This window comes from Crocuta crocuta, unplaced genomic scaffold (genome assembly GCF_008692635.1).
Source record: "Crocuta crocuta isolate KB4526 unplaced genomic scaffold, BGI_CrCroc_1.0 scaffold15, whole genome shotgun sequence".
Taxonomy (NCBI): Eukaryota; Metazoa; Chordata; class Mammalia; order Carnivora; family Hyaenidae; genus Crocuta; species Crocuta crocuta.
In genome coordinates, this window is record NW_027530508.1 from 2,019,064 (window position 1) to 2,033,369 (window position 14,306).

The 14,306-nt window shown below is 40.0% G+C and overlaps 1 protein-coding gene across 2 annotated transcripts in view; it reads right to left on the reverse strand.

Annotated features, from left to right (window-relative positions):
• PTPRA (protein tyrosine phosphatase receptor type A) overlaps window positions 1-14,306 on the reverse strand; it is a 115,116-nt gene that overhangs the window by 56,612 nt on the left and 44,198 nt on the right. The window contains exons 2-4 of one of the 2 annotated variants that reach the window (XM_077766973.1): window positions 10,395-10,473; window positions 9,492-9,836; window positions 5,743-5,769 (exon numbers count right to left, since the gene is read on the reverse strand). In XM_077766973.1, the coding sequence (XP_077623099.1) occupies window positions 5,743-5,769; window positions 9,492-9,836; window positions 10,395-10,473 (451 nt within the window). The remainder of the gene's footprint in view (window positions 1-5,742; window positions 5,770-9,491; window positions 9,837-10,394; window positions 10,474-14,306) is intronic. The other variant, XM_077766974.1, reaches the window with a different exon arrangement.

Genomic DNA, 14,306 nt, shown 5'->3' on the forward strand with positions numbered 1-14,306 from the left:
AGCAGGCACAGAGCAAAGCACCACACATAGATGATACTGCTCAGTTATCCTAAGAACCCTAACAGATACCATGATTAACCCTGTTTTATTGGGTGAGGAGACTGAGCACAGACATTAACTTGCCCATAGTACACAGCTCCAAGTGTAAAGCAGAACCATGAAGTGACACTATTCTCTAGGCTCTGCATAAACTACAGGACCAGCACCACTAACTATTCCAAGCTTTTAGACCAAAATGGTCCTATCACAGAAACACGACTTTACCTTTTGACATCTGAGTTATATCCATGTTTTTGGTTTTTTTTTGTTTGTTTTTTTTTTGAGAGAGAGAGAGAGAATGCAGACACACATGGACATGCATGGGGGAGGGGCAGAGGAAGAGAGAATCTTAAGCAGGCTCCACGCCCAGAGAGGAGCCAATGCAGGGCTCAATCTCATGATTGTGAGATCATGACCTGAGCCGCACGCCCAGAGAGGAGCCAATGCAGGGCTCAATCTCATGATTGTGAGATCATGACCTGAGCCGAAATCAAGAGTTTGGGACATTTAACCCACTAAACCACCCTGGAGCCCCTATATTCATGTTTTTGATACGGTTAAAGAGCACAGACATTAACTTGCCTGTACTGCACAGCTGCAACTGTGGCCAACTACAATACAGATAGGAAAGACATCTCCATGCTGCCGCGAGGGAAGGAGACTCAGATCTATTAATAAAAGAAGAGAGAACTTACAGCTCTCTGTATCAAATCTCAGACTTGGAGATAGGCTCAGGATCAAGTCCCTCTCCTAGGGTTCCTCCATAACTGGATAGACTTGTCATATCATGCTCAGGCCTGTTCTGGTCTAGGTCTTCCGGAAAGGTAGCCTTGCAGGATACAGGCTGGTGTAGGCAAGGCAAGCACGCTGGTCTATTCCTTGTCCTCCCCCACCTCCTATCCACTATCCATTCTAGCAAAACTTTACTTTTTAGACTCAGACTATGGGGACAGCGTTTCAAGAATACTAAAATGATGTTCTGGGACAATAGATGTCTATTTGCTATCTCCCTTTTCCAAGAAAACAAAGGGTCATGTTACTCTAAGGGCTCACATGTAGACAGGTGAGTCACTTAAAGACTCAGACACACCTTGGCCAACTACAAAAATAATCACTGAAGTAAAAGTCATACTCCTCTAGCTCAATCCCTAAGGTCCATTTTGTCTCATCTCTCCACGTTTTTTTTTTTTTTNTCTATTGTTAGTTTCCTGTCATCTCTCCACTTTTTGACAGGAGTATTAGTTCTCAAAAGCAAAGTTATAATGTTGTTTAAGTCCTTCCTATTTGCTCTAAGCACAGCAAAAATCATCAGGTTGCTTCAAGAGCCCAAACTACTAGGCTGAGTCCAATCTTGCCTAGGGCCAAATTATCACTACGAAACTAATTTCCATTGCCCACCTATCCTCCCTAAGGCCTCTGGCGTTATCTTTCTAAAACAAACATCTGACTATGTCATTTCCTTCCTTCCCATCACCAAGAGACACCCTGACCCTTGGGCCCACTGTACCACCAGGTCCATTGTGCTGAGGCTAGATCTGGCCACTCCCCATCTCACGCACATCAACTGTGCACAGTTCCTCAAATACCTGACTTACTCTTTCACGTGTCTTTGCTTTCACCCTGTCTGGTGCGTTTTCACTTTTTGCAGTCACCATATTAATTTAAACTGCCTAAAGCTCACCCTACGCCTCCTTCCCACTCTCCAGGCACAAATCTTTTAAGCTCCCATGCAGCACTTTGTATGGTATATCCAAACAGCATGGAGCCGAGTGGACTTTAATACTTGGTGCTCATGGGTTTCTTCCACAAGACAGGGAATATATTTTTTTCCTTTCTGGAATCCTCACATCTAGCAGGCACTGAATGAATATATGATTATTTGCTATGATAATCAAAAAATACTTCTTTAAACAAGAATGTGAACCCCTTTCTAGATTCCAGCTTTAGTATTAAAAGGAGAAAGCCAGGCGGAGCAGGTGATCTGCTGAGAGCTGAGAAACTTGAAGGAGCCTCTGCGGTTCAGCAGAATCCTTACTGTGTCTGGTTCTAGAACTCTGTAGTTCAAGGACTCCTTCACAAATGTTTAGAGGATACTATTTCCATATATTAAAAAAACCAGTTATATAAACTATTATACCTAAAATAATCTAAAGTATGGTTACAATAGCTTTACCTTGTGTTCTTGCTATTTAACAATTATCAGTGATAAGGTCTTTATGTGAAAACCCTATTATTTAAAAACAACTATTAAAATAACAGGTAGGAGGAGATGGGTTTATGCAGAACTTTGTTTAAAGGTACAGGGCAGAGGAACAGCTAAATGTCTACCGTTGTAGGAGTACTGGTGAAAGATGACCTTGCGTTGGGAGTTGCCTCACACACTAGCCTCCAGGAGGCCTAGGATTGCCCCCGTTTCCATGAGCCCTGATGGACCAACTGAGATTCCGACCTCCTCAGTCTCCTATCAGTTTTAACAGTAACCAAACAGTGGGAGTAGCAATGTGATAGCCAGCGCTTCCTGAGCAACTGCGATGTGCTGACCCAGCACTATATCAAGCACTTTATATGTGTTACTTCATTCTGCAAAACAACCCTATGAAAGAAACTGTGTTCCTATCTGGTTTTGCAAATGGCAAACAGTCAGGGAAAGTTAGACAACCATCCCACCCTTCTGGAAAGTGGTTAGAGTCAACAAACAAACTCAGATGGTCTAGCTCTGGAGCCCAGGCTTTTAAGCACTGCATATACTGCTTCTCTGAATATTCCACTATGCCACTCATTCCCCAGCCTTTATATATCAAGATCATTCAATAGAGTTTTCTCACACAAGAAAATCTCTAAATAGATGAAAGTGAGTATGTATTACCACCTTGCTCAAACTTCGTGAGAACAGTAGTAGATGTTACAGATTCCCCGTTAAGACCAAAGAACCCACTCCTCTAGCTGCTGGGAGGGGTAGTGGCTAACAATTCTCAGTCAAGTCCTTTCACAGGAACTGCCCTTGGCCTGAAAGAGTAGCCTGGCCCAGGGAAACGCCCTTACAACCCCATTCCAGCTCCCAAGCTTCCTGCAGGATTGACTGAGGCCTCTGCTGCCTTTGCTCTTATGGCACCTCCTGTCCTGTCTCTCAACACTACTGCCTTCACTGCTTCACAGGTGCTGCAGAGAGAAAGTGCTCTCCGGGAACCTTGCTGCATGCAAATCGGTCTCAGAGCCGGTTCTCCCTAGAGCAAAGCTAATGTAAAATTAGTGAAGACTAAATAACAGCTGGAGAGTGTACTCATGGCCAGGGACTTCATGGTGAAGGGGTACTTAAAAGACAACACCTGAACTGCACTTACTGCATTACTATATATTACACAAACCACCCAAAGTGACACCAGTACGAATGCTTTAAAGGAAAAGCTGGTTACGAAAGGAAAAATATTGTGGTTCCACTTAAATTAGGTACCTACAACAGACAAATTTATAGAGATGGAAAGTACAGCAGTGGTTACCAGGGGCTGGGGGAAGGGAGAAATGGGGAGTTACTGTTTAGTTTGGATGTTTCAGTTTGGGAGGATTGAAACGTTCTGGAGATGGATGATGATGGTAGCACAGCACTGTCTTAATTCCACTGAACAATACAGTTAGAATGGGAATTTGATAGGATGTATATTTTACCATAATCAGAAAAAAAGCTAGCTCTACCATATAATGAGGGATACATCAAAAAAAAAAATACACATGAGAAAACAACCAGTTTTTAGACTTCAGAAGAAAGGAAGCAAAGCTGCCTGCCTCCCTTCCTCTCTTTTTATTCCTTTCTGTTTTGACAATTAAAACACCAGCCACTGCTGTTCAAAAGCATCCCAGAGACCAGTGCAGAAAACTTGTAATTTAATTCATCTCCATAAGACATACTTCGCTTAGCAAATCATGATACAAATATTTATTAAAAACTTCCTCATTTCTCAGAAAGCACTTGGCTTTATTTATTTATTTTTTTTAAATGTTTTATTTATTTCTGAGAGAGAGAGAGAGAGAGAGAGAGCGAGCGAGCGTGAGCAGGGGTGGGTCAGAAAGAGAGGGAGTCAGACTGAAACAGGCTCCAGGCTCTGAGCTGGCAGTCAGCACAGAGCACGACGCGGGGCTCGAACCCACGAACCGCGAGATCATGACCTAAGCGAAAGTCGGACGCTTAACCGACTACGCCACCCAGGCGCCCCAGAAAGCACTTGGCTTTAAAATTAGGATGTGATATCAAAATTTGTAAAAATACTTCTAAGGATCTGTTCTGGTAAAAGGGCCTTAGATATTGCTGAGAATATGTTATGTCTCTTCGTTTTCCCGTTTGGTCAAAAGCAATTATATAAAATTATTTTATTAACTTAAAAAGGATATGGGCTAATACATATAAATAATGTCACAATTAGCAATAACCTAGATTATTAAGGTAATTTTAATTATTTTTAATGATAATATTAAGACTACTAAACCCATATTTGTTTCCTAGGTAAAACAGGGATAAAACTGGGGCAAGGAAAGGGTGAATATTAAGAAAATACACACTATATAGAGGAAGAAAGCAGAGAGCCAAATGTTTTATGTTAAAGCCTACACCACTTTGACTTTTGACTTTAAGATTGGTTAAAAGAGGAGTTTTAGGGAGCAAATATAATTATCTATTGCAACATAAATCTATTAAGTTCTACATCTGATAGTGAAAATCTAGCAAGCAAATGCGAATAGCAAAGACACTAAATAGAATCCAGTTCCTGAGTTTAAGAAAGTGAGAGCTGGATAATCATATAAGAAACATGTGCACAGTTTAACACCTCACTAATCCTCACCAAATACAGTGGCTGACGGACAACACATAAAGGGTTAGTCTATCTACTTTTCTGATTCAAATCCTCCCTACTTAGTGGGAATTCATAAGCCTTCAAATGTTCCATCACTTAATTATGCAGAAAACATTGTGCATGGTTAAATAATGGAATAAGGAAAAAAAAAAGCCTCAAAAAGTCTCATTTAATAAAGTAGGTGTCATATGAGAAAAATTGGTTCACAGATTAACATTTCCAAACTCAAATGAGGTGATCATTTCTTAGAGTTTTGGATGATCGATCTTTCTCTTATACCCTCTGACGATAGCCTTACTCTTGTCCTAAGCAAAATGTGCCACCACACATGAGCACTCCCATTATCTGTTCTCTGGTGACCAGGGGTCTGGTAAGCCTGCTCAGACCACTGACACAGCATCTCCAGCCACAGGGATGTCACATTAGAGGAGTGGAAACCCATAAATCTATATAAAATGACAAAGGGCCAACACTTCGGGAAAACAACACAAAAAACTAGATGTTTATAGGCAATTATGGAATAGACATTAGGAATTAACTATGGTGTAGAAAGTATGGTTTAGTATCACCAAAAGGTGATATTAGCAAGGTGACATGATAAAATAAGATACAGCTGTTTTACTACTTGTTAAAAGAATTAAAAGATATCGTAACCATTCGAATCCATAATCTGTACTTGAAAATATAATGCATACTTGCTTCTGTTACTCTTCTGAGCAAGGTTAATATGGAAACAATTTAAGAGAAAGGAAACACACAACCGTACAGATGCATAAGGTTACCAAGACTGTGAGCAGAGGAAACATGATGAATACTGTACACTATTAAAAGGGACAACAGACATGGGTGACTGGCTCACCTCTTCTGTCCTTTGAGTCAGAATTACCTGCGTAGTAAGTGAAAAATAGAAACATTTACTCAAATTAAAGAAAAACATTACTATTCAATCTAAGTTAAGACAAAATCAGCTCTTTATTTATGTTGTAGCTAGAATGAGGTGGCCTCCAACAAATGGGAAACAAGACTGCCCAGACCCACTAAACTTTAATCAGTGGTCTGTCCTTCTCTCAGAGCACAAAAACAACCCAGCATCAATATCCATAAAAAGTACAAGAAGGCAAAGAGAAATACAAACATAATTGTGTTAGAGGTCTTTATGTCTTTTAGGCCATCCATTAGGGCAAAATTAAGTTAAGGATATAAAAGACTCAAATGGTAACACAGAATAAAATCTAACCAGTGTAGACCAAATTCTATATACTAACAGAAAACTTTTTCAAAGGCTGGTGGAATACCTACAAGTCCTTACAAATTATTCCCCGTAGTAGAAATATCACAGATGATATTCTTTTATTATGATGCAATAAAAGTACAAAGTAACAAAGAAAACACTTGAACATTAAAAGCATAGCCAAATTGCAAAATACCTAAAAAAATAAAATAAAACCACTCTTGTGGCAGAAGCCACCGATGCCCCCCCAGCAGTAGTGTCTTTTGCTTTTCATAGAGAGCCCCTGCATTTTGAGCTGAGCACAAAGCTGTCTGGTTACAGACTGCATTTCTAAGACTCCTTTGTGCCAAGTGTAGTATATGAAGAATTCCAGGCAATGGGATGTAAGCAAAAGTGAGGAGGATAACTACTGGGTCACAGCCTTTGGAAAAGAAAGTGTCCCCATTTCCTCTGTTCCCCCTTCCCAGGGGCTGGAACCAGAACCCAATGATGAGGGCTATCTCTGACCACACAGACGAGGGCAATATTGTTTGGATGGCACAGCCATAAGAAAGAAAAAGAACTTGCACCCCAATTAGGCAAAGCCCTCTGTCTACCCCTGGAATGTGAGAAGGGAGAGAAAGATGCTTTTGTCTACTTAAATCACTGAATTTGGGTCTTTATCAGAATAGTTTAGACTGCCCCATAACTAATATAACCATCCACAGGAACACTTATGGGGTATGGCTGAAGCTGTGCTTATAAAAATTCATAGCATTAAATCTATCAATTAACTAGGAAGACTGAAAATAAACAAGGTAAACATTCAATTCAGGAAGAAAGAAAGAGCACAAAAGAAAAAAAGCAAAAAGAAAGAGTATGAATAAAAAAGAAAGTAATGAAATAAAAACAGAAAAACAACAGGGTAAATATACAACAGCAGACTCTTTGGAAGAAAAAAAGCAACAAAACTGTGAAACCAGATAAATAGTCAACTTAAGCATGAAAATGGACATAAATATACAAGACAACAAATATTAACAGCTATGTAGGAAATTAATCTTAAGAGATGACTTTTCCTCAAATCCATTCAAATAATTTTAAAAACATGAATGAGGTGCACAGTTTTCTAGGTTAAGTTCAATTATTTTTGTGAAGCAAAACAAAACACTGACAACTAAAAGTTTTCAAAAGTAGCACATATACAATTAAAATAAAAAAATAGCACACATATAAAGGAAATACATAAACCAATTTAATTTAGAAATAACTTACAAATATCAATGGAAAAATCCCAAATAAAGTAATACCAAACAAATTGCTATAGTTCATTCAAGAAAAATACAACATGACCAAGTATGGTAGTTTTTGCAGAAATGTGAATAAAGTTAGGAACTCTATTAAAATGATTCACCACAGCATATTATAAAAAAGAAAAAAAAATCAGAAAGATCTTGCTCATTGATGCTGAACAGGCAACTGGCAAAATCTCACATATATGCTTTTTAAACAGGAATAAATTAATAAATCCTGAACATGATAAATACGTTTATCTCAACCCAGGAGTCAGCGCCATATTTAACGGAAAACCACTAACGGCATCCTCCTGAGAGTCAGGTACAAGACAGGGCTGTCTGCTCTTATCATCGTTTCCTAACTTTGTTTTTTCTTATTTTATTTTATTTTTATTTTTTTTTAGTGATTTATTTATTTCTAGGAGAGAGAGAAAGAGAGAGACAGCGTGAGCAGGGGAGGGTCAGAGAGAGAGGGAGTCACAGACTGAAACAGGCTCCAGGCTCTGAGCTGGCAGTCAGCACAGAGCCCGACGCGGGGCTCGAACCCACGAACCGCGAGATCATGACCTAAGTGAAAGTCGGAAGCTTAACCGACTAAGCCACCCAGGCGCCCCTCCTAACTTTGTTTTGAAGGTACTCTCCAAATCATTTAAAGAGAAAAGGACACTGATTTGAAGATTTATGATAATTGAAGAAAATTATGTCAAATACTAAGGAAATTTAGATTTTTAAGTTTATTTGTTTATATTGAAAGAGTAAGAGAAAGAAGGGGGGGAGGGAGGAAGGGAAGGAGAGGGAGAGGGAGAGGGAGAGGGAGAGGGAGAGAGAGAGAATCCCAAACAGGTTCCACACTGTCAGTGCAGAGCCCAATGTGGGGCTCAAACTCATGAACTGTGAGATCATGACCTGAGCCGAAATCAAGAGTTGGGCGCTTGACTGACCGAGCCATTGAGGCACCCCAAACATTGAGGAAATTTATTAAGATGATCAGGATAAAATATACCTACCAAATCAACAGCTTTATGTAGTTTACTAAGAACTAAAATAATGATATATATCAATTATATCTTTAAAAAACAAAAGACAGTGGCAGTAGCCTTCAGCCAGTTAGAGGACAGCTGAAGAATATACTCCACTTATATTAACAACAAAGCAAAACACCAAAGTAACAGAGAACCCCTCTGAAATACCTAGAAATGAGCTGAACAAAACATGTGCAACATCAGTGGCAAAAACTTTAACACTTCCAAAAAATACAAAGCTTATTTTAAAAAGGAAAAGAACAGAGATGCAAAGCAAAGGTCAATGGGAAAGAAAAATGTAAAAGATCAAAGATACATAAACGTTTAAAAAAAAAAAAAAAGAGGGAACAGTGATTTTTGCTAGGAGAGAATGACAGTTATACAGCTGCCGGGAGACAATTTCCCTTAGTCCTCACAGAAGGTCTCTGAAGGGACCCCTTCTCTTTTACAGACCAGGACCCTGACTGAGGCTCAGAGGGGCCAGAAACTTGCCCCATCCCACCTGGTTTCTGACTTAGGGCTGATTCTATCCTCGGTGCCACTTGCAACTCAACTAGTGATAGGCTGAAGGGAAGAAGTGGGCAGGGCTGAGGCCTGAGCAAACTGGCACTGCAACTTCACTGTTTCCTGGAGCTCCTCTAAATCCGCCCCTGGCCTGTGTGCTCCTAACTCCGTATCTGTTATGGACAGCCAGACCCATTCTCCTTCCTGTGGTCTCCACAGGTTCCTTCTGTTCAAGGCTAATCCTGTCACTCAGCTTCTGCACCCTTTCATCTCTAGCGTCTTGCATTAGCAGTTAGCTCCCCTTTCTCTTGTATTTTCACACTTTTCCCTCTACCTTTGACACTTAAGCCTCCCCGGTCTAACTGGAATGCCAGGCAAAGCAGGACTTACTCCAGAATATTTCTTCTTTCCTCTTAACTCTGTGTTAGCCAGGTATCCCTAAGAATTCTCTGTGTCTGCTAACATTAGTTTGCAAATTTTATTATTTCAAGAAATCTTACAGCTAGAAAAGAAAAATAATAAAATGGTGAGTAACCTCAAAGAAAAAGAAAACCCAAGAAGAAACCCTCTCCAGTACCTGAAGAAGAGAAAGTTTCTGGGGTGGTTGCCACGGTGCTGGAGTTCCCCTCCCAAGGCTCTGTGCTGGCATCTGTGAGCTGGTGATCCGGAAACCATGTTCCATTCAGTGAAACTGTAGTGACTACAGAGTCCGTGCTTGCTGTTCTTGTGGTCCCATTGTCAGAGTCTGAAGAATTGACAGTGGTCACATAGGTGGGTCCCAGTGTTAGATTTGGGCTGAATGTTGGTGCCACAGACAGAGAAGTTACTGAAGAAGAAGTAGGACTTGAAGTTTTGGTCTCTTCTTTAACTGATACTGTTGCTGCTGTTTTCGTAGATCTTGTAACGTCTACTGAAGGTGAAACTGTAAACACACACACACACACACACACACACACAAAGAAAGAGAACACCACGTGAAGAATGTGGTAGCTCGAAGTTATAAGGCACAAAGCAGCAAGCCTTAATAAACTCTTAAACATAGGGAGGCCAAAGATAGATCCCTCTCTCCCTCTCTCCCTCTCTCCCTCTCTCTCTCTCTCTCTCTCTCTCACACACACACACACACACACACACACACACACCTAATGCTGGGCTCCTTCCACCACCTCCAAAGGATTATTGTTTAAGGGAAGAAGAATCAGAATCAAAATATAGAAATCTTAAGTAGCAACAATTTTTTTCAACTTTTGAGGAATGAACATATCATCTACTTATTTAAAGTAGTCCACTGTATATAGAGCAATGTTGAGCATTCACTATGACTCAAAGATTTCCAAAGATACTTATTTTATACCATCACTTTTAAGTAAAACTTTATTATTTTTTCTTCTTTAACACCATCTAGGTTACCAATTTTAGGTCATTGAATGTGACAGCAATATTCTATTCTGAATACCAGCCTTATTAAATGACAATTTACCTGTGGTTGAATTGTTGGCACCTACACATATCAGACTACTGCCAAGCAGAACCAGAATGAACCAGGAATCCATGCTGGCCTAGGAAACAGACAGCCGTGTTAGATAAGGTCCGATATTATCATTCACTATGTCCAAAATAGTCACCAAAGGAGTATTTTGGGTAAAATTTTCCTAGCAATAAAATGTATACACAGGACCAGTGATCTTTTGGGAGTGTGATATACACATTTCCCTCCAAATCCAACTACTTACTTGAATCTTTATATCAAAACAAATAATACTTAATAAGAACCTACTTTTTAAAGTGTGATTCTCAACCTTGACTGCCCTTTAGAATCACCCAAAGAACTTTAAAATAAACTTCCTTGCCAGGCTGCATCTGTGGAGTAAGAGCCAGGCAGCAGTCCTGTGAAAAGCTTGCTCCCCTTGTGTTTGCCATGTACAGTACATCTCAAACCTCATCAGAGGGCCATGGCACATTCCTACTGGTAATAGTGGCTCATTTGTCCATTCAGATTTTTGTGCCCTGCAGTGGACTAGGTACTAGGGAAAGAACTAGGGAGCAATACACTCATATATCCCATCTTTAGGAGCCTCACAGCCTGGTGGTAACTAAATATGATAGTGATTCTCAAGGGAAGCAGGACATACCTCTGCAAGGGGTATGTGAGGAAGGGTGGGGAGATGCAGATGGTTCATACACATCTCAGGAGTTTGCCTCTGGTACCAGCAACATGCCAGTAGGGAAATGGGTTTAGTAGGTGGCCCTCCCAAAGTGCGGCCATACAAGATTTGACCACTTCCCCACTCTGCTCACCTGACCATAATCTAAAATTGGGAAAGCATACAATTCCCTCCAAAAGGGTTAGAAAACAGATCAGAAGGCTGATTACTTCCTTAGTAATCAGATACACGTAATAGATACACGTCTATTCTTGATAGGAAATGGTTTGGGGGAAAATAACTATGTATTTGGGGGGGAGAAGGTTAGACGATCACCTCATTCCGCATACCAGAAATAAAATACTGATGGGTAAAATAATTAAATGCTTACAAACACATATTATTTTATACTTTATTTTATTTTATATATATATAGAGAGAGAGGGCACAAGTGAGCAAGAGGCGGGGGGGGGAGGGAGGGAGAGACAGACAGACAGACAGACTTCCATGAGGGGCAAAGAGAGAAGGGGAGGGAAGAGAGAGAAAACTGGGGCTTATTCGCGGCGGGGCTCGAGCTCACCCGATGCTGGACTCTACCTGAGTAGAAGTTAGATGCTTACCGACTGAGCCACCCAGGCGCCCTAAAAACACATTTTTTAAAAAAATATTTTTATTTATTTCTAGGAGAGAGAGAGAGAGAGAGAGACAGCATGAGCAGGGGAGGGTCAGAGAGAGAGGGAGATACAGACTCTGAAATAGGCTCCAGGCTCTGAGCTGGCAGTCAGCACAGAGCCCGACGCAGGGCTCGAACCCACGAACCGCGAGATCATGACCTAAGCGAAAGTCGGATGCTTAACCGACTAAGCCACCCAGGCGCCCCCTAAAAACACATTTTAAAAGGAAATAAATGAATATTTATGTGAGCTCAGAATGAAGAAGGATTTTCTAATGTAAGAAATCACAAAAGTAAAAATGGCATATCTGATGACAGAAAAAACAAAAGCTACTAAATGTAAAAATAAATAAATAAATAAATCAGAAATAATGTTCATGAACAAGGAGACTCGATATTGTTAAGATATCAGTTCTTTCTAACTTGGTCTACAGACTCAATGCAATCTCAATCAAAACCCTAGCAAGTTATTTTGTGGATTTTGACAAACTAATTCAAAATTATACAGAGAGGCAAAAGACAGAAGAGCTAACTCAATACTGAAGAGAAACAAATGTGGGAGGACTAACACTACCAGACTTCAAGACTTATCACAAAGCAATAGCAATCAAGGCAGCGTGGTACTGGTGAAAGAATAGAAAAATAGAGCAATATAACAGAAGCATAAATACAGTCAACCGACCTCTGATAAAGGCGCAGTGGCAATATGATGGAACGAAGATAGTCTTTTCAAGAAATGGTGCTAGAACAAGTGGGCATACATATACAAGAAAAAAAATCTGGACACAGACCTTATACTTTCACAAAAACTTGTTCTCACAGACCTAACTGTAAACACAACACTATAAAACTCTTAGAAGATAACATAGAAAAAAATCAAATGAGCTTGGGTATGGTGATGACTTTTTAGATACAACACTAAAGGCACAATCCATGAAGGAAATAATCAATAAGCTGGACTTCATTCAAATTAAAAGCTTCTGCTCTGTGAATGCTTTTTCTTTTCAAGAGAAAAAGAAGACAAGCCACAGGCTGGGAGAAAACATTTGTAAAAGGCACATCTGATAAGGGACTGTTATCCAAAATTTATAAGAACTCTTAAAAATGAACAATTAAGAACACAAACCAATTAAAACATGGGCCAAAGGCCTTATTAGACACCTCAATGAAGATACAGAGATTGCAAATAGCATATGAAAAAATATTCAACAACATGTGTCATTAAGGAACTGCAAATTGGAACAAGACACCACATCTATCAGAATGGCCACAATCCCAAATACTGACCACACCAAATACTGGTGGGCATGTGGAACAACCGGAACTCTCATACTTTTCCATGCTGGTGGGAATGCGAAGCAGTACAGCCACTCTGGAGGACACGTTAGCAGTTTCTTACAAAACTAAACCTTCTCCATATGAGCCAGCAATTGTGCTTCTTGTTATTTACCCAGGCAAGTTGAAAACTATGTCCACACAAAAATCTACACACAGATCTTTACAGCAGCATTCTTTTCTTTTTTAAAAAATTTTAATGTTTACTTTTCAGAGAGAGAGACAGAGTGTGAGCAGAAGAGGGGCAGAGAGAGAGAGAGAGAGAGAGAGAGAATCCGAAGCAGGCTCCAGGCTCTGAGCTGGCAGCACAGAACCCAACAGGGGGCTCGAACTCAGGAAACTTGAGATCATGCCCTGAGGGGAAGTCAGACACTCAACCGACTGGGCTGCCCAAGTGTCCCAGCAGCTTTATTCTTAATTGCCAATAATGGAAGCAACCAAGATGCTCTTCAGTAGGTGAGTGGATAAATAAACTGTACTCTACCCAGACAATAGAATATTATGCAGCATTAAAAGGTTATGAGATATCAAACCACAAAGAGACACGAAGGAACCCTTTCAAATGCATATTAGTAGGTGAAAGAAAGCAATGTGGAAAAGCTACATACAGTATGATTCCAACTATATGACATAATTCTTAAAGAGGCAAGCCCCCTGAAGACAGTAAAAAGATGAGAGGCTGTGGAGCTGGAAAGGTGGGAGGGAGTGAACACGCAGAGTACAGAGGATTTTAAGGACAGTAAAACTATTCTGTATGATAATACAATGGTAAATACGTGTCATTATATATTTGTCCAAAGCCACAGAATGCACAACACCAAGTGAATCCTAATGTAAACATGGCTTTGGATGATACCGATGTGTCAGTGCAGATTTATCTGCTGCAATAAACGTACCACTGTGGTGCAGGATGACGAGTGTGGGAGGTTGTGCAGGTATTGGGGCAGGGAGTATTGGGGAACTCTAATTTCTGCTCAATTTTACCGTGAACGTAAAACTACTCTAAAAAATAAAGTCTAATTTTTAAAGGAAATAAGTTAGGAAAATTGCCACAAATAAGACAAAGGATTAAAATAAGAAGTCATATGTGCTCGCTTTGGCAGCACATATACTAAAATAAGAAGTCATATCAATATGGAAAACACAAAGACCTCAATTTTGAAAAACCTAAAGACAACAGGTAATTTACACAAGAGAAAAACAGCTAAGAAAATACATGAAAAAGTGTTGACCATCCCCA